General features: G+C 41.7%; 1 protein-coding gene across 1 annotated transcript in view; it reads right to left on the minus strand.

The window, feature by feature from the left end:
• Positions 1 to 319: 319 nt before the first annotated feature.
• ext1b (exostosin glycosyltransferase 1b) overlaps positions 320 to 18,808 on the minus strand; it is a 135,591-nt gene continuing 117,102 nt past the window's right edge. The window contains exons 8-11 of the mRNA XM_023959609.2: positions 9,500 to 9,589; positions 4,418 to 4,578; positions 3,508 to 3,679; positions 320 to 2,896 (exon numbers count right to left, since the gene is read on the minus strand). Coding sequence (XP_023815377.1) covers positions 2,711 to 2,896; positions 3,508 to 3,679; positions 4,418 to 4,578; positions 9,500 to 9,589 — 609 coding nt within the window. The 3' untranslated portion in view covers positions 320 to 2,710. The remainder of the gene's footprint in view (positions 2,897 to 3,507; positions 3,680 to 4,417; positions 4,579 to 9,499; positions 9,590 to 18,808) is intronic.

Here is an 18,808-nt window from a genome sequence, read left to right on the forward strand (position 1 = left end):
ATTTCAAGACTGTTGAAGGAAAATCAAAGAAAAAAAGTCTTGTTTGGCCCCACGGCGGTACTTCGCGATGTTTGGTCCGGTCCCATCCAGAGCCGTTAACGGAGGAAGAAAAAGTCTCACAAACTGTCCTAAAACTTCAAACCGCTTTTAGATTTTTCTAAGCATAAAGGAGGAAGTCTGCAGATTTCATAGGAGCGAATCCAAAACAGATTTTTATTCCTAAGAGCTGTTGAGCAACTGAGAAAAAGAAAGTCCCAAAGAAAAGAAAAAAGACATCAAAATATAATCAAATATGAGTTTATTTATTTTTTATAAATCATTTCTTACAAAATTGGCATTTCTCTATTTCATTTGTGGCGTCTATAAAAGTTTTCTCTCAGAAGGAAGGAGGGAGGAGAAGGCATCAGGACAGCCGGGCTCAACCGAGTCCTCACAGATCGCCGACCGCCCACGCTCGGCCCACGCCGATAAATAATCCCACACAGGAAGTGGTCGTGCTTTGTCGCCGTGGCAACAGGGCCCGAACGCAACAACGGAAAGGGGCGTCCAGGGTGCGAGGATGGAGACTCAGGGGGGGGTCAAGAACTCAATCGCTGATCAAAGGCACAAATCAATAAGCCGGGTAAACTTCCTGTGTTGGAGCTGAAGACGATAACTTGCATAAAGTTCTCCTGATGATTTCCGTTTTCACGTGCGTTAAAAAGCTGGAAAACTTTCCGTTACTCGGCCGTGGCTTTGCAGAGACGCAGTCACAGCCATGGTTGTAATCTAGAAACGTTTCCATCTGGCGGAGGCGACCCAGCTGCTGATTATTTCCCTCTTGTCAGCGGCTGTCGCCTTTATTGGGACTTTATAATTTGACTCCCGCCGAGAGCCAACATGGTACGGCCCAATCCAATTTGGGATCGCTGGTGTATGCAATCTTTTCTGGAGTTTAAACCAGTCAAATCGTTTCTCTGTCTCTCTCTCTCCTGGGGAGATCTGTGTTAGAAAGACACTGCGGTGTGATGGACGCTTCCCCACAGGAACAAAATGAAATGAATGCACAGCAAAACATCATAAACCCCCCCAAGAGATGCAGGATCAGGTTCAAATCACTGCTTTTGGTTATGATGGGAATCCTCTGCAAAGCCTCATGGGACATGGAGGAGGGGGGGGGGGGGTCAGACAATCACACATACAAGGCTTGATATGGAATCAGACGATGATTTTTTCTTTTTTTCTTTCGTGCATTGTTGTGAAAATTTCCTGATTTAAACGGATTTAACGTAAAGTGCCAAAAAAAAGAAGCGTGGAGAGCAAAGGTCGCTCTCTGATAAACGGTTTTTAACCACGACGGACAAGGCAGCGCGAGAAAAAAAACTACACACAACAAAAACGATGTGTGACGACACGCCGAAAAGGCCTGAAAGCTCATTGGCTGACGGAAAGGCTGCTGGAAGAGCGCCGCTTTCATTCAAGAGTCTGCTACTGACACGTGCCGCCGGAGCGGGCGGCCATTTTTTTCTGATGTGAGGGGAGGATGAGGAGGAGGAGGAGCAAAGGGGAAGCCAGCAGGTTGGGGTTTTTTCTAATCTCGCCACTTTAAAGCAGAACAACGCACGCCGTTTCACCAGCAGCGGCCTCCTGGGACTCAAACCGCTTTCTAAATGAAAACGGTTGAACTAAACGCCGACAGATCCTCAAATACGTCAGGATGAAAAAAGAAGTCAAGGATGAGGAGAAGTTTTCAACATGAAAGACGGCGCCGCACCTCAATTATCCTGCTGTAAACAGGTGATGTCTTTAAGGGGGGGGGGGCTTTCCATGTGAAGGGGCAGAAGGGAGGGGGCAGGTTTGCATTTAATCCAGAAATGTTCGTTTTAACGGCGGGAAAAGGTTCCCAGCTCGAGCTTAAGGCCGGATAAACTCTTTTAAGGCTCTTAACACACAAACACAGCGGAGGGGGAAGAGCGGATGAAAGAGTGGATGAATATAGAGTTAAGAAAAGAAAAAAAACGGATGTGGCAAATAAGAGATAAATGGAACAGGAAATGAGATGTTTTTCTAACTTATCTGCGATAACAAGGGGGGGGGCAGAAGAAGCGCTATCGACGGAAAAACGAGAAAACCGCAGAAACTACAGACTTCAGACTTTCTTGGAATTTACGACTTCTTTTGCTGCAAGGAAACCCAAACACGCCGCCGCTGTTGACCCCCTTTTTTTTATGTTTTATTTTACTGTGAACAAAAATAATCCCGGGCTAAAAAGCAGAGGGGGGGGGGGTCGACAGAGATTTAAGGAAAGCTGGGTTGCCAGGTTTGCTAGCACAAACACCTTCTCGTCTTTGACCGTCCTGCACATGTGCAGAGAGTGCAGGAACGAACCGCCGTCCCAGTTGTACAAAAAATATGATATATCCCATAGTTCTTGTCATCAGTAGTGTGTTTGTGAAACGTACAGAATTGTTTGGCATGTACATCACGTCGTATATTTGTGAGTTTTTTTCATATCCAAATGCCATCTGCTTGTTTCCTCTTCCTCCCCTCTGCTTCAAGTCTTGGCAGAGGCGGCGGCGGCGGCGCTCTGGTCGTTGGCAAAGCGCTGGGCGGAGGACAGAGCGGCGCCCGTCCAAACCGCTGGAGTCCGACTGCTCCGTCTGGCCTCCACCGAGTCCCTGTCTCGTGCCTCCCCCTGCACGGGGTCTCCCCCGAGGGGGTGGCGGTCCTGTCAGAGCCTCTCGATGTCCCTGTATTTCTTGCGGAGGATGGAAACCTGGTCCTTGAACAGAACCGGATCCAGTCTCATCTGGGAATGGATGAGCGGCATGCCGCCAAACCAGCTGGCGAACTTGTTCATGCAGGTCTGCCGCTGGGCAAAGTGGTCCGGATCGGCCCACCGGGACGCCCTAGAAGACTGGAGGGAGGGTTGGATACAAAAAAAAAAATGGATTGAAAAACCAAATAATAGGACTTTAGAAACAAACAGTTCTGAGGAGAATAGAGGAAAATATGGTTTTACTGTGTTTTTGTGAAGAAACATTTTTGTTTTGTTACAACGGAGACATGAAGGCTACATTTACTGAAATATTAAATCCATGCAGCCAAGAAAATAAAAAGAATACAGAGGATTGTTTCTTACATATCTAAAATACAAAACAGTTAGAAATGAAAATCTAAAAATGATCTCAAAGCAAGTTAAAGGAAAGTAACGTTTTAGTTAGTCAAATGTTAGCTTCCGCCTCGTCCATTATTTCTGATAAAGTACTTAAAGCACAGGCTAATTATTCATTAGCGCGTACAGAGTGTAAGTTGTGTTTTTTTGCATAGTCAGGGGTGCAACTTGTTCTCAGGAGCGACTAAAAAAATAACATTACTACGCCCTCTAGTGGTCATTATTTCCACTAATGAAATATGTATATAACTTAAAAATGATTTTCCTGTGACTCAAATCCTTCTGGGAGCTGGTGGGATCTGTTGGGGCATAGGTGACCCTGGTGGGGCGTGGGTGACCCGCTGCCGTCTCACCTGACCCATCATGGTCTCCTTGTACTGCTTCTTCTGTGTGACTTTGATGGGCGGCAGCTTGGTTACAGCAGAAACCAGGAAGTTCATCAGGATGTCCTCACAATTGGCCAGCTGGTCCACCATGCTCTTCAGAGTCGCGGGTAAGTAGTTGGTGTACAGATGATGGTAATACCTGCCGTGACAGGTGGGACTGTTCAGTTACATCAGCAGCAGCAGACAGGATGGAAGAAACGTATCCAACAATACATTTAGTTCTGAACATCTTCCATAAACTGCGACATTTCCAACTGTAATGAGCTAAGAAGGTCACAGGGGGCAGTAGAGTGTACAGTAAGGCCTGTAGAGGATGGAAAAAAGGAAAGATAGTACACCAAAGAGCAGTGGATGCAGTTTACTTTTCTCGAAAAAAAATGTAATTGTAAAAGATTTGATTCTTTCTTAAATCAGGAAGTCTGCTGCTAAATCCCAAACCTACAGCTGCATAAATCACAACTCCAAGTGAAAGAAAAGTGCAATTCATGCACATAAAGTTTTGTATTGTAATTAACAGGTAAAAAAAAAGAACATTTCTTTTATATTTCATCAAGTGTTTTTTTTAAATGGAACATTTGCAGGGTCCAGCTGGATAAAATGCTGGGATTCCGGTTCCTGAACAGACCGAGCGAGTGACTTATTGGAAGTGATTGAGCGTTGGGCTGTTGTGATTGGCTGGCTTCAGCTTGACGGACTGATGTCATCACCGAGGAGTGAAGCTGTATTTAAGCTGACAGCAGTTAAGCTTCACTTCATGCAGCAGCGGAAGACGGCTGAGCAGCTGAGACTTTGACCGACTCCACAGAGCTTTACATCCCTTCATGATCTCCACACCACTCCATCACAGGGGAACGTGGCAGAGGGGGAGGAGCTTTACCTGTGGAAGAAGGCGGCGCCGGTCAGGACCATGGAGTAATCGTTGGTCCATTTGGACGTGTAGCCCCAGCGCTCCTTGTTGCTGTCCCAGAAGTGGCTGCGGGCCGGGTAACCCACGATTCGCTCGGGAAAACTCTGCCATACGGTGAACGCAAAGTCCACCTACACACACACACACGCACACAGGCTTAATGCTTTAACAAAGACGGGTTAGTGTTAGATACAATCACAAAGAGTTTTACAACATAAAATGCAATCAAAAATCATAATTTAAACCAAAAACTAAGGCAAATCTAGTAAAAATGTAAAGAAAAAAAGAGGCAGGTGGTAGGAAAATTCAGTCAAAGCTCTGATGGAAATATGCATTTTTATGACGTATGGAGGACGTCCCCTTTAACATTAGAAGTCCGAGATTTTTAATCCGAGGGTTTAAAAAAAAAAAAAAAGGGCGACACACTAATAAGTGTGTTTGTGTGGGTTTTCTCCGAGCACTTCAGTTCCCCCCACCCCATCAGAATGTAGTGTGTTTAGGATGATTATTAGTTAAAATTTGTGAATTGAAGAAATATTTTTTAATTCTTTCTGCTAGTAGAACACAAAAAACGCAGACAATAAAACAATTAGAACTGATTTAATTATTTTTTTAAATCTGGTCGGACGTAAAATTAAAAAAAGGGCGACACACTAATAAGTGTGTTTGTGTGGGGTTTTCTCTGAGCACTTCAGTTCCCCCCACCTTAACCAAAATACAGTTCCTGTAAAATTTTTAACAAGTCGATTATTTATTTTTATTAAAATTAATTTCATACATTAAGAAAAAAAAAACCATGAAAAAAGTTGAAGAAAAAAAAATTGCAATACACTAAATGCATCCCCTCCATGAACCGCCACCTTAACGTGGTGAAGCGAATCTGTCCAGTGCTAATCCCAAAGGCATGGCGTCCCAAAACAGACAGGCTCTGGGTGAAGAGTCAGACTAAGAGCGGTTCAGAATCCCTAAACTGAGTCAGAAAGAACAAGGTCCAGTTGCAACACACAGGTTGCAGTCAGGCCAGGCCTGGAGCATTGGGGGCTTGGTGGCCGGGGCTCTTCCCATGAACCCGGCAAAAAGACACAAAATCACTCCTCCCTGGGCCAACTGATGAGGAACTGATGTATCGTGGTTCGGGTGACAGTTGAAGGCGGTTTTCTCCTTAGTCTTTATCAATTCACAAAAATAAATCTCAACAGATGAATGGACGGAAAGGTTTCTTTATGACGGAGTATTAGGGCCACCAAAAAAAATAAATAAAAAAAACCACCACCAAAAAAAAAAAAAAAGTTAAATTACGAGTTTTTATCTCGTAAATTTAGGAGATAAAAACTCGTAAATTTGTGAGAAAAAACTCGTAATTTTACAAGATTTTAAGTCGTAAATTTATGAGAAAAAAACTCGTAAATTTATGAGATAAAAATCGTAAATTTACGAGATTAAAGTGGAGGTGAGCATGCAGAGCAGCAGGTGAATGCCGCGCAGCAACAGAGCAGACCGACTAAACTTTGTTGAACAGGTGAGCTGAATGAGCTTGAACGTTCCAAATATCTGGAAGCTCATTTGTTTGATTTACAATTTATTAAAGTTTTATTTATTGATGGTTGGTTTGCAGGATCTCTGCAGCCCGATGAAGCCGTCGGTGTCCCTGCAGCTTTCCACTTCAATCCTTTCTTCCTCCACCAAAAACAAGATCTCTACGTTTGTGTGACGCTTCCGTCTGAGGAGGTGGATCACTTTTTTTGGCATTTTCAACGTTCTGATGCTAATATAATAGACTTTTTTCATTCATCGTTGTTGTTTGATGATATAACGGGACGTTTACTTCCGCATTGGTGTTCGGATCTGATGACAGGTTCATGACGTAAGGTGACAGATGAACTTGAGGGTTTGTGAATGAAAAGGAGAATAAAAGCTGCAACGATCCTCTACACCCAAACGTGTCTCTGAGCTCCTTATTTTACATATGAAACTCCGCTTTACTGACACTGAACCCCAGAAAACCGGCTCCACTGACAATAATCTGATTTTGAGTCGCCAAAGGTTCAGAATCTCTTTGTTTTAACCCTATAATAAACCTGGAAATAAAGCTTCACAAAAGGCTCCACATCTTTCATCTTCAAGCGATGCTCCGATAAACGGACAACTTTGGTGTTTGCTCCTTGTTAATCTATGACTTTTTTCTCGTAAATTTACGAGAAAAAAACTCGTAAATTTACGAGATAAAATGTCGTAATTTTACTTTTTTTTTTTTTTTTTGGTGGCCCTAATACTCCGTCGTATTTCTTGACATTCTTTGTGCATAAAGAAATTCGGAAATCTTTTATTTCTCTGTGTACTTTAAATTATTGCAACACGTTTGAGTAAAACATCAGATCCAGGTTTGTACGCACAATAACCACAAGAACAGGTTTATTTCATTTTCCGTGTTCTTTGTAGGGGTCATGGGACTGCCAAAGCATAACCAGGCCATTGTTGGAAAAAAAAAACTAAGCTAAATCAGTTTTAGACTATTCTCAGGTTTTTTGTCATCCTCTATTGGTCAATTTGAGTAATGAATCAACATATGAAGCATGTTCTTGGACTGTGGGAGGAAACCAGAGTGCCTGGAGAATACCCACATTTGTATGACGTGAACATGCAACCTCTACACACATAGATTCCAGCTGGGATTCAAACTGAGGCGTTCTCACTGTGATGTGAAGGCGCTAATTACTGTTCCACCATGCAGCCCCATTTTGCAACATTTTTGTCCAAAGCAATTTACAAATCTGTTACCTATTTAAAAAAAATTGGGGTATTAATTCACAGAAGTGCTAACCGTTTGAAATGTGTTCATGGAGAACAAATTAATGATCATTTGGTCTCTGCACAAACAGAAGTCTTTCCTTGATCGTAGAGCAGTGATAGAGAAAGTCTGGAGCAACGGTTTCGCACCAGGACTCTTCCAGAGGTGATTACAGGCGCTAGCATCGGGTAGTGACATTCCAGTGTGAACACCGTATGCTAAAAGCGTGACCCCGCCCGGTGTGGACGTAGAGTCACGTGTAGTTTTCTCTACGACCCGTTTGTCTGCAGCAGGGCTGTGGAGGAAAGTGTGCTCTGCGGGCTCACCGATTGAGCAGCCTGCGATACCAAACTTCAGGTTCGCAGAGATTCTTGGTTTTAATGAAACACTTTCTCTTTTTGTTGCTGAAATAAAGATACAGTTTTTCTGAACGATTCCAACACTAAAAAAACATCTAAAAGTTTGGACCTGAAAGAAAAAAAAACACCTCTTCACCTTCCGTCCTCACTACACATTAACAGAAGGGACATTTTTCAATCCTTTTGTGCTTAATCTTCCTCAGATTCATGCTGGGGGCTGTTTTTGTCCGACTCAAAATGCTGGTTTTCTGTTCCACTGTGTTCATTACAGTCGCGCTGCGGCCACACGGCGCCGTACGAGCACGCCGGCGTGTTTCGGGTCCCAATGATTACTCTTAAGTGAAACTAAACGTACACTTCCCGGGAATTTCGTGTCAACATTCTCATGAAACAAATCAAGTATTTTGGGAGGAAATTGCTTTCAAAACCTGCAGTTTAAAGCACACAACATCCCAGAGTTATTAGAAAGAAAAATATATTTTTTTAGGTTTCTGACTTTTGCTTTTATTCGATATGAGTAAAGGAAAACATTTAGAAGTAAAAAGAAAAGGAGGAAGTGAAAACTCACAGACATCAGCGTCCAATCAGACGACAGAAACATCAAACCTACAGAGGAACGTACACCTGCTAATTTTATTTGCTCTGTTTTAGGATTTGTTTTAATAAAGAACAGAGCAGCTGCTTTGAATGTGTGCATTTCATCAAATAAACTGTAATTTCTTTTGTTTTTATTGTCCTTAGTAGAAGTTTGAAGGCTTTCAGAATCGTTTCTGCACAGAATTCTGGATTTTTTAGGAATTCCTTTTCCTTTTCTGCCTCTCTGGTAGACCTCAAAAGCCTGTAGAGGATTGACTGGACCCCTGGACCCCAAAGCCCCATCGGCCCCTCAGAACGTTACACTTAAGTAAGTCCTTCTATGGGGTCAGATAACTGTCAAAATGAAACGTATGCATATAGACAACTTTGCAAAATACATATATATTTATATGAATACAACATTTCGTTTTACGTTGAACATATCTGTTTAAATTGTGACTTTTCTAAATGAAATATGATATTTCGCCTGTTCAAACACCATAAAAAAACATCACAGGGTTTCAGTCGTACATAACGAGTCACGAACCCGCAATTCAACAAATCTGCGTTCTGAGGCTCATTGATAAACGAAACTAGAATGAACTTCTTCATCCCATAACAGAGACATGTTCTCGTTACCATAGCTCTGCTAAAAGAACAACAGACAATAACAGCAGTCTCTGGTCCCTTTTCTGGCTGCGTTTTGTTGTTGCCAAGCAACAGCTGCTGACGGTGTAAACAATGCAGGCGCAGACCCAAAAGTGGTGGAAAATAGTAAAAGAAAGAAAAAAAAAGAGTAGCGTACATGTCAATCTACTCATCAGGTTATAAATGTCCAAAAAAAAAAGGTTATCAATAAGAGAATAAAACAACGGGAAGCTAACTGGCAGCCTACCACGCCGCTGTTTGTGACCAATAATTGACAATGATGAAATATCAATAACGTAAGGCTAAAAAAATAAATAAAGTCGTTTATAAAACATATAGACTGTTTATCAGTGGCTTCTTGTTCTCCTTAGCTGTAGTCAGAACGCATGAGCACGTTGCTGAATCACCGGTTCCTGGCTACATGAATGCCTGTAGCGTCTTTTTGATAGAATGGGAAATGTCGTATTCAAGACAAAGACAAATCGGATTCCAAACAAACATGTTAAAAATAAAACCAAATGTTTTCATATTGTGTCCTCTTTTTTTTAAAGTTTGCACGGCTATGACCGTACGTTTCATTTTGACATTCATCTAACTCCATACGCAACAGCGTGACGAACAGCGTTGAAGAGAAATAAAATAGGAAAGCAGCTTCCTTCTCTAAAAACGATGGCGCCGTACCTCGGTGGTGGACAGCACCGTGTCTTCATCCAGGCTCAGAACGGCGTCGGTCACGATGGTTTCGTACGGCACAAAGCGGCTGCTCATCACCTGCAGGGACACACACAGACGCTTCAGTCCACAGGAACCCACGGAGAACGTGGGTCCTTCAACCAGCGGTGATGTACGACTGTCTGGTCGGATGAAGCAAACCGCGGCGGTGGAGGAGTATCAAAAGATTCTTTTCATCCATATTCATTCCACATGTCACTTGTTTTAAAAAAAAGTCCTTTGAGTCACATATAAAAAGATTTCACACAAAAGATCTAAAAAAAAACACACAAGACTCTAAGGAAGTAACGTTCTGCTGAAAAATGTGCGTGATTTCTTAAAAAAATCAAAATCAAAAGGTGAAAAGGTCAAACAGAAAAAGCAAAACCACCATAAACCTGAAAAAGACTGAAAAGGTGAGAGGTTAAGAAAGACCTTTTTGTGGCTAAAAATACATTTTTCCAATGTTTTCAGAAGAACGAAGCATTCTTCCACAACTCCAGGAGACTCCATTTATCCTAAAAATCAACTATTTATGTAACGTTCAACGTTGAGGTTTTATGTAAAAACAACTGCTCTAGTCTGGGGTTATCTTTTAAACAAATACATTTTTAATTAAGAGGTGTTTTTTTTAATAGCATTTCATTAAAATGAAAAATGATTGTAGTGTCAGAGAACCTTGACCTATCTATGTATTTGTTCATTCGTGTCTTTTAAAAGAAATAAAATAAGTTTACCTCCTTATTGACAACCAACCTTTTTTCTCCTATTTCTTTATTTAAATATGTATTTATTTTATTATCTACCATATACATTTCTTTTAATCAAATATAATATTTTTATACATAACTTGTATGTTTATATCATGTAAAATGTAGATGTGAATGATGACAATAGAGGCATTCTATTCTATAGTAAAAACATAAAATACTTTTTTAAACGTTTGATCACTGAATTGATTATTAACACAGTAAAGACGTTATTTAGCTACAGGCTAAAATTGATGGGATAAAAAAAGAAATAAAAAAATTAGATAAAAACGTTTCATTCCAACGTCTGGCTGTAGAGAAGCAAACGGGTAATTTGACAATATTCCACTAATTATTTTTTTATTTGATAAAATATGAATCAAATATAGTTACATTTGGTAACTACTGCAGTTATTTTATTATTAATTTTCAATTTTGTCAAAATTTTCTTTACCCCTTCGATTATTTGGATGAAAAGACGTTGAAAGGAGCAAATTTACTTTATATTTTTCTGGACATAGTTGCCAAATCCTGTTCTTAACATCTATTTAGGATGATCGATCATTTACCAGTCCTAGTGCAGATCATTTAAACAATCCATAAGTATGAATGACAAATGACAAAGAGGAAGTGCTTATTGATTGTAGTTATGAAAGATTATTGAAAAATGACCTTAAATAACTGATAATACTTTGGTAACATCAGTGTGACGGCTGAACTAAGCTACAGATGTGGTGATGATGTTAAATTCTGCAGATAGTCTATGACGGCTCCTAAACGTTCTTCTACTGCCAAGTTTAATAACACAGGAACTGCTAAATACTGTAATGTATGGATTTTATCACTAAGTAAATTGTGTTTTTGAAAAATTTACATTTTTTAAGAAATTCAATATTTCTTATCTTATCTTTTCCAAAAACGGAAGAAAAAATAGTTTTTGGCTTAAGATCAATATATTTTAGTTTTTTTTTAAAAAGTGTGTACATAGTAAAATATCTTAACATAATTCAATATATTATTATATTAATAAAAGTACATGTTTGCATTATGAAATCTCAATACAAATAGGCTTTGACCAAACGTTTTTTTTCAGATTCCTGCAGGATCGGCTTGAATGTTATGGAGGTCGCTGATTGGCTAGAGAGCCGTGATGATGTCACCATAGATTTACTGATCCATATCAGTTTCTACTGCTAATAATTCATGAGCAAAACTATTTTTTCAAAGACCTTCCAGCTCCTCCATATATTTTCGGGTGTTTGTTGATCATTTTTCTGAATCCAGGTTTCACAGATGTGATGTAGACGTTTCTCCTGGAGACTCAGGCGTGAAGCTCCTGCATTCTCGGTTTTTCTGCAGCATCTCACAGCTTCACAGCGGCCATGTTCTAACACGCACAATAAAAATCCCCATTTATGAACTCACCACATCCTCCTGGAAGCAGCACCTTCTGCTTCCAGCTGCCACCAACCCAGGCAGCAACAAAACCTCTCAAACTTCAACTGCATGTTCACTCAGGGAGTCTTTGCCAGGAGCTAAAGTCTGTTTGGGATTTTTGACGACGACTTTGGGGCTTTTTGTGCTTAATGTTTGGGGCTTTTCTGCTTACTCCAGTTTCATTTCTCCTTCAATTGTTCTGGAGAAATCAGCGAAGATCTAAAAACACAGCGATGAAGTGAGGAGCGCCAACCCAGCATGCAGTTAGTGATGTAGCGGGCCCGTGACGCCCACAGGAACCGTTTAGTTTTGTTAGCGGGAGCGTTAGAAATCAAACAAACATCGAAAAGACACGGAGTTATACCAGAGGTGCAGAGAAACCGGAAAAACAGAAAACTGATCAAGAAAAACAAGAAAAGGATAAAGATATTTGCTGATGATGCGAGTCAAGTTTGTTGCTGCTAGCTAGTCAGCTATCGGTAACGGATCCAATCAAAAAAGCATCCAGATCCTTTTTCTTAATTTTATTTCCACCAGAGACGGTTGTTGTAATCAGTGGCGATAACAGAACCCTGACAAATCGCTGTGAATCAGGAGCAGATGAAAAAATGCAGTTTGAAAAAGATCGTAGAAGATCCGCTGGGCGGGGCCACAAGCTTGCTGCTCCGCCCCTTCCTGATGCATCCACTTGCAGCCCAATATAGATCCACGCGTGCTTTGGTTTTCCTCGCCTGAACAGCAGCTGATGTGCCATTACTAATGCTTTAAAGGGCTGTTATTAGCGATTTTTTATAACCTTTATCTATGTTGAGGAGCCAGCTAGAAAGGATGTAAACAGAAAACTCTCAGCAATGGGAAGGAGAGGCGGGGTTGCTCTACACCAAAGGTCCCGCCCACAATTTCGAGGCAATCTTCTAATGAACTCGAGCTGCGCAGCAGAATATGACCTAGAAAATGACAAGTTTTTGAAATCTTGGCTAAAAAATGCATAGTTCTAATCACAAAAGCACTATGAATAGTTAGGAAATAGATGATCAGAGTGGGACCTGCTGCTCCTACAGTCTCCTTTTCCTGATCTCCTTTAACCTTTGCCCCTGCTAAGGTCAACTTCTGTGGCCCCAGCGGCCCCTGAAGTCGTTTTATTGGTCCCTATTAAGACTGGTGCCGGTCATGCGTGCTGCCTTTGCTGCAGGCTCTGCATCGATGAAAGGTGGAAGCTCCAGCCAGCGGACATCTGTAGGAACGGAATCAAGAAGAACACGCCTTTCTGGAGCGCCACTAAAGGAGGAGAAGGAGAGGCTGGAGTTGGCGCTGGATCATGACATCAGTGCATCATCTGCTTTAACGCATGACGACCTTAAAGTAAAACCTGAGGAGCTTTTCTGGAAAAATCGATAACCCCTCCGATTTCACAAATGGAAGAGAGGCCAGAAACATCCTTCTAAAAGTTAAACTGTCAGCGGTTCATGTTGATCTATCTGACTTTCATTATCTAAAGGTTTGTGCGCTGGCCGGACAGATATAGGATGGTTAAATATGCATGCAGACATCCATAAAGAGGTTCACCTTGAGATAAATCTCAGAGCGAATCTGTTTGCTTCCAATATAACCGTATGAATTTTTAATCACCTCTAACAAATTCATGGCTTTGGAAGGGAGACGGGCCATGACAACAAGAAAACAGCCGCGCACGGCGAGGAGGGGAGACGCCAATGTGGTGCAAGCGCCACCGCAGGGCGCGGCCTGTCGATCTCCACAGTGACGGAGCGTGGATACAAGTTTCCATTATGCCTGAAGGGTCGCCTTTCTCTTCCAAATCGATAAAAACACATAGACGAGGACGGGCGCTGTGTCACACCGATGTCTGATACACGCGGCTCAAATTTGCTCCTCGCCGCCTCCGCCATTGAAAGCGGAGCAGCTGGAGCTGCTGCTCCGTAATGGATGGCTGTCCTTGAAATTTCCCTGGAAGCAGAGAGGGACCTATGTGGGCGGATGGAGGGATAAACATCTTGAGGATATGGAGATGGGAAGTCTTTGGTCTGTTGCCATGATGAAAGAAGAAGAAGAAAAAAAAAAGTGCTTTTCTTTGACAAAGAAAGTGCATTGTAGCCGGGAAAAGCGCCTGAACTCAAACAAACTCCTACGCAACCGAGAAACGGCTCACAGCTTTAAAGCCCCACGAACACCCACCCCGACGAACCTCAGCAGCAAATAGATATTCATACTGGAGTGGAAGTAACCCTCCGCTGACATCCCATCATCCCTTTCTGTACACTCTCTCCCGCTGGCTTACGGTCCCTCAGACATCAGTGGTGCAACAAAGGCCATCCAGACGTGCAGGTTAGATCCAGATTCTGGCTCAAACGAGGAAAACAAACGTTTATGGATCTGTTTGTCCGCAGGTGGAGGATTTAGAAGGGAGACGTTGGTCCAGCAGCGGCATCACAAACTAAAGAAATACTCAGAGATGCAGTTTTAATCTGAAATGCTTTTATAAATGTCCTCCGGCGTGAGAAAAAATGCTACAAAAACAATGTTTCAAATTCTTCTGCCTATTTTAACAAAACATTTTTTTAAATTCCTAAAAATGTCTAGGAAAGGGTAAAGTGGATTTTTGGTTTCACACTGCACTTTTGAGAGTGGTTAAACCCTCCTTTACCCACTGTTTACGTTTAAATGTTTACGTTAAGACCACAAAACCCCCTTTTTTTTCAAATCTAAAACATGCAGTAACCATGGAAACCTCACTAACCACATTTAAAAAATGTAAAGTGGTGGACAAAATTGTCGGTACCCCTTAGTTAAATAAAGAAAGTCCACAATGCTCACTGAAATGACTTGAAACGTTCAAAAGTAACAATAAATTAATATTTATTAAAAATTAAATAATCAAAATCAGCCAGTTATGGGTACCATCATTTTTCTCCAGCCCTATTTCATTAGTTTGTTTTTTAAAATAATTCTGTTAATCAACAACTCAAAAGTAATGGATGATTTTGATTATTTAATTTTCAATACATTTTAATTTATTGTTACTTTTAAACGTTTCAAGTCATTTTAGTGAGCATTGTGGACTTTCTTTATTTAACTGAGGGGTACCAACAATTTTGTCCACCACTGTACATTTTCCAACTTTTCCTGGTTAGAACCTCGATGTAGGACCAGAGTTCACCTGTTGGACCGACACCTGAGAAATACAGTGGTGAGGAGAAGCTCTGAAGCTTCATCTCAGCGCCCGGTCCCTGTTTACCCCCCATTGTGAAACCGTCCAGGACGTCACATCCATCCCAACACGGCAGGAGACTGACAGTTTTACAGACAAATTGAGAAAATGAGGGTTTGGTGATGGGTGGAGGGTTCAGCTCATTGTCATTGGCGTGATGCGATGTCCTGCAGGCATGAAGAGAGAGAGAAAAAAAAAAGCATCCCATCTCCCAGCTCTGTGTTCTTGTTTTTCAGGAGAACTTGACAGAGTGAAGACCAGCAGAGGAGGGGAAAAAAACGAAAGAGGAGACAAGAAGAAAGGGAAACAAACAGGGAGGAGAGACAAACAGAGGATGAGAGGCTGATGTTTTGGGCCCCGGTTGGTTTGTAACGTTAGAAGTGAGACATATTAGCCCGAGGCTTCATGCTGCTCCGCGGGAAAGTGAGCTCTTCCAGCAGAAATCTGCCTCCAGCGCTTCACCTCCTCCTGCTCGGTAAAGGACAGCAGGAGGAGGAGAAGGAGCAGCGACTTCGTGAAGCTCTGCTGGGATTCGGACAAAACAAACGATGACATCACAGCCGGAGAAACCAGCAACATTTTAAAAAGGGATCAAATATATATTTTGAAATCCACCAATGAAACTAAACCCACACATCACGGGTAACCAAAGGACATTTAAAAACTATTATGGGATGGCCACAGGACCTACAGTTTGCCTTTTTTTTTTTAAATCGTGAAGGTTTTCTCTTTTTTACACGATATGGAAAAAGAAAAGCTTTGTTTGTTGTTTGATTTTTACTAAATTTCACACATACTTAAGTTTAACAACCGTGACCAAAGTTTTATTGACCTTTGACCTCAGGAAGAGGCTACAATCTTGAATTTAAAACAAAAAAATTCCTTGGAACCTTCTCCAAATTCCTCTGAGGAATTACGATCCAACACCTTCTAACTTCTAGAGCAGGGGTGTCAAACTAATTTCCACCGAGGGCCACATCAGTATAGCGGCTGTCCTCAAAGGGCCAGATATAACTTATACATGTAGCTAAATGTAATGAAAAATAAATGTACCTACTCCTTAATGTTAAAGAACTCATTATTTATTTATTATAACTTTTTAATGTGACAATTACAGTTGCATAGAAAACATATTTGCTTGTTACTCTAGCATAAATCCTTTTAAATTAGATTCTGTCAGGTTAGATTATGTGTCTTTAAGTTCTAATGTATAGTTGCCCAATCCGATATTTCAAGGCAGATTCCCCCTAGATATGAATAAATACACACCAATTTTTATTTTTTATTTTAAGAAATCAAAAACTTTTATGCTCTCGGGGGCCACATAAAATGGCATGGAGGGCCACATTTGGCCCCCGGGCCTTGAGTTTGACATATGTGTTCTAGAGCATCATTGGGAAGCTAGCTGGGAAAAACTATTTGTCTAAAAATGTGCAGATTTGTAGGTGGCGAGGTAGCAAAAGTGGCATTTCCCTGTTGCTCGCACATTTTTTACCGGAATATTGTGAAGATTTAATACATGAAGCGCTAGCTCAAGCTGAACGAAAAGATATGACATAAGATGTGAACATATTAGGAATGTGGGCGTGGTTAACAAAAAAACTTCTGTTGCCAAGGAAATCCAAAAATGTGCTTTTACGGATTCTTCTAAAAATGACATTGATCTGCTCGTCACCCCCAGACGACCAAAAAATTAAATGGTTGCTATGGAGATAAACCCAACAGAAAAGCAGCCATTTGGAAAAAAGTGGGTTTATCTTATGAATTTGTCACATGCAGCTCTAACCAGGGTGGCAGAGGCAGAGGAGGAAAGTAGCAGCTGCTCAGCCAGCGAAGGCATGTCAAAAGGGGGCGGCGAAGGCGGAGGCGGCTGGCTCCTGCACGCCATACAGCGCCGCTTTTCGTTTACGATTATATTTTAGGGAAAAAACATATTTGAAGTAATTTGGGTGAAATTCACTTTTAAATGTAAACCGCCAGTTGAACTGAACAGACTTCAAAACCAAAAGCAGGCCTGGATTTCAGAGGATGAAAGTCAGCGCGGATAAACGCAGAAGTGGCAGGAAAAAGCTGAGCAGGATGAAAAACATTCCCCGCCTCTCTCTCCCTCTGTGGGGTGGAAGAACACAGCTCGGCTCACCGTGGTAAACGCAGAAAACCCCACAAACACAACAAAGCACAGGCTGCCTGGCACACACAAACACTAACGGCGCACTAAGCCGGCTCCGCTATCTGTCCACGGGCACGCCACTCCACTCAGAGACCTCCTGTTGTGACTGACAGCTTGGGAGAAACCACTCAGAGCCACAGGGAGGAGAGCCATAAACCCAGCCTACCGCCGCGCGAGCGACACTGATGTGGAAACTATTTCCACCGACTGGCAGGTGACGTTAAATCCCTGCCAGCTCACAGGGGGACGCACAGGCAGATGAGGCTGATGTCTGATAAAAACACGATTTCCCCACATAAAAGAGGCTCTTTGAATGTGGAGAGGGGAGACGTCCTCCCCGAAGGTTGCAGAGCCGAGTGTGGGGGCAAAACAAACACCGGAACGCTCATCAAACAGTCAAATCTGCCTGACTTTGACCTCTAATGGGCTCCCTGTCAGCGTGACCCACATTCATTACAAAAGTAAGAAACTATTTATGAAAAACAGGAGATTCATTGACCAAACATCCACCTATTGGAGATTTTTCTCAGGTTTGAAGCAGTTAGGTCTACATTAAACGTCTAGACATGACCTGCGCTATGCATGCTATGTATATTTTACAGATTTACCATGTAGGATATTTTGCTCTTTCGTTATACATGCACGATATATGTAATTCGTAAGTGTTGTCTTTACGTTAATTCGGTTTTGAGCTGTTCTAAACGTTTGGTCGGTTGAGAATTACACAGTTTGCACATGTCCCACATTTTTAACACACAGTTATTACTTTAATCTTACACAGTTGTGCGTGATTTTTGTGAGTTGCATCCGCAAATGTGTGACTTTCCACGTATGTCTAACAGACTTTTCACGCATGAACCACTGATGAATAAATTTTTATATCGCGTATACGGCTCACATATCGCGTTAGAATTACGCAATTGAAGGACGAATCACTAATGGACTGCATATAAATAGCGCAATGATCACGCGTTTCATGCATAATTGCCGTTTTATGTGACGGGTCTATGAATCGGACGATCTTTCACGACCATACCGAGTGGGGGTCTCCCGCTCCCCCGTCTGTCCATCACCTTCTTGTGGATCTCCCTAATATGCGCCTAGCAGCTCTTTTGACCTGGTGCGGCCCGGGGGAACCCGTCAGTTTTATTCAAACACAGCAAGGCGAAGGCCCACGGCAGGCGCTGACCGTGGTGCTGACGCCATGTCGTTTCTGCTCCGTGCTCTGAATAACAAAGTGAAGAAATTCCGGTTTGCGTGTTCTATATCTTCGTACTTCCGTGGTTTTCACGTTGTTCATTTGTGAAAATGTTTACGTTAAGACCACAACTTTTCTAAACTTTTCCATGTATATTCAAGTGTGAACAGTTTTCGTTTTTGCAATATGCGTAAATTGTACGTAGTGGCAAAAAAAGCCATAGGCCAAACTGTTGTTTGACCTTTTCTAAAACCTATTGATGAAAACATGGATCAAACCACTAAAATTACTTTCATTTAGCAAATCCAAAAAGGATTTCTTTTCTTTCATAACTGGAAATAATCTCAGGTGTCTTGTTTTTTTTGTTTTGTTTCACAGTGGTTTTGTAGTTACAAGCTTCATTCTGTCACAAAATGTTTTATTTTGATGTTTTTTTTTTAAATTCTTGCTTGATCTGCGCTTGAAGGGAACTTTTCTAGATTTTCCTGCTGGCTGTGAA

The sequence above is a fragment of the Oryzias latipes genome, chromosome 11 (assembly GCF_053564925.1).
Source record: "Oryzias latipes strain Hd-rR chromosome 11, Olatipes_Hd-rR_3.1".
Taxonomy (NCBI): Eukaryota; Metazoa; Chordata; class Actinopteri; order Beloniformes; family Adrianichthyidae; genus Oryzias; species Oryzias latipes.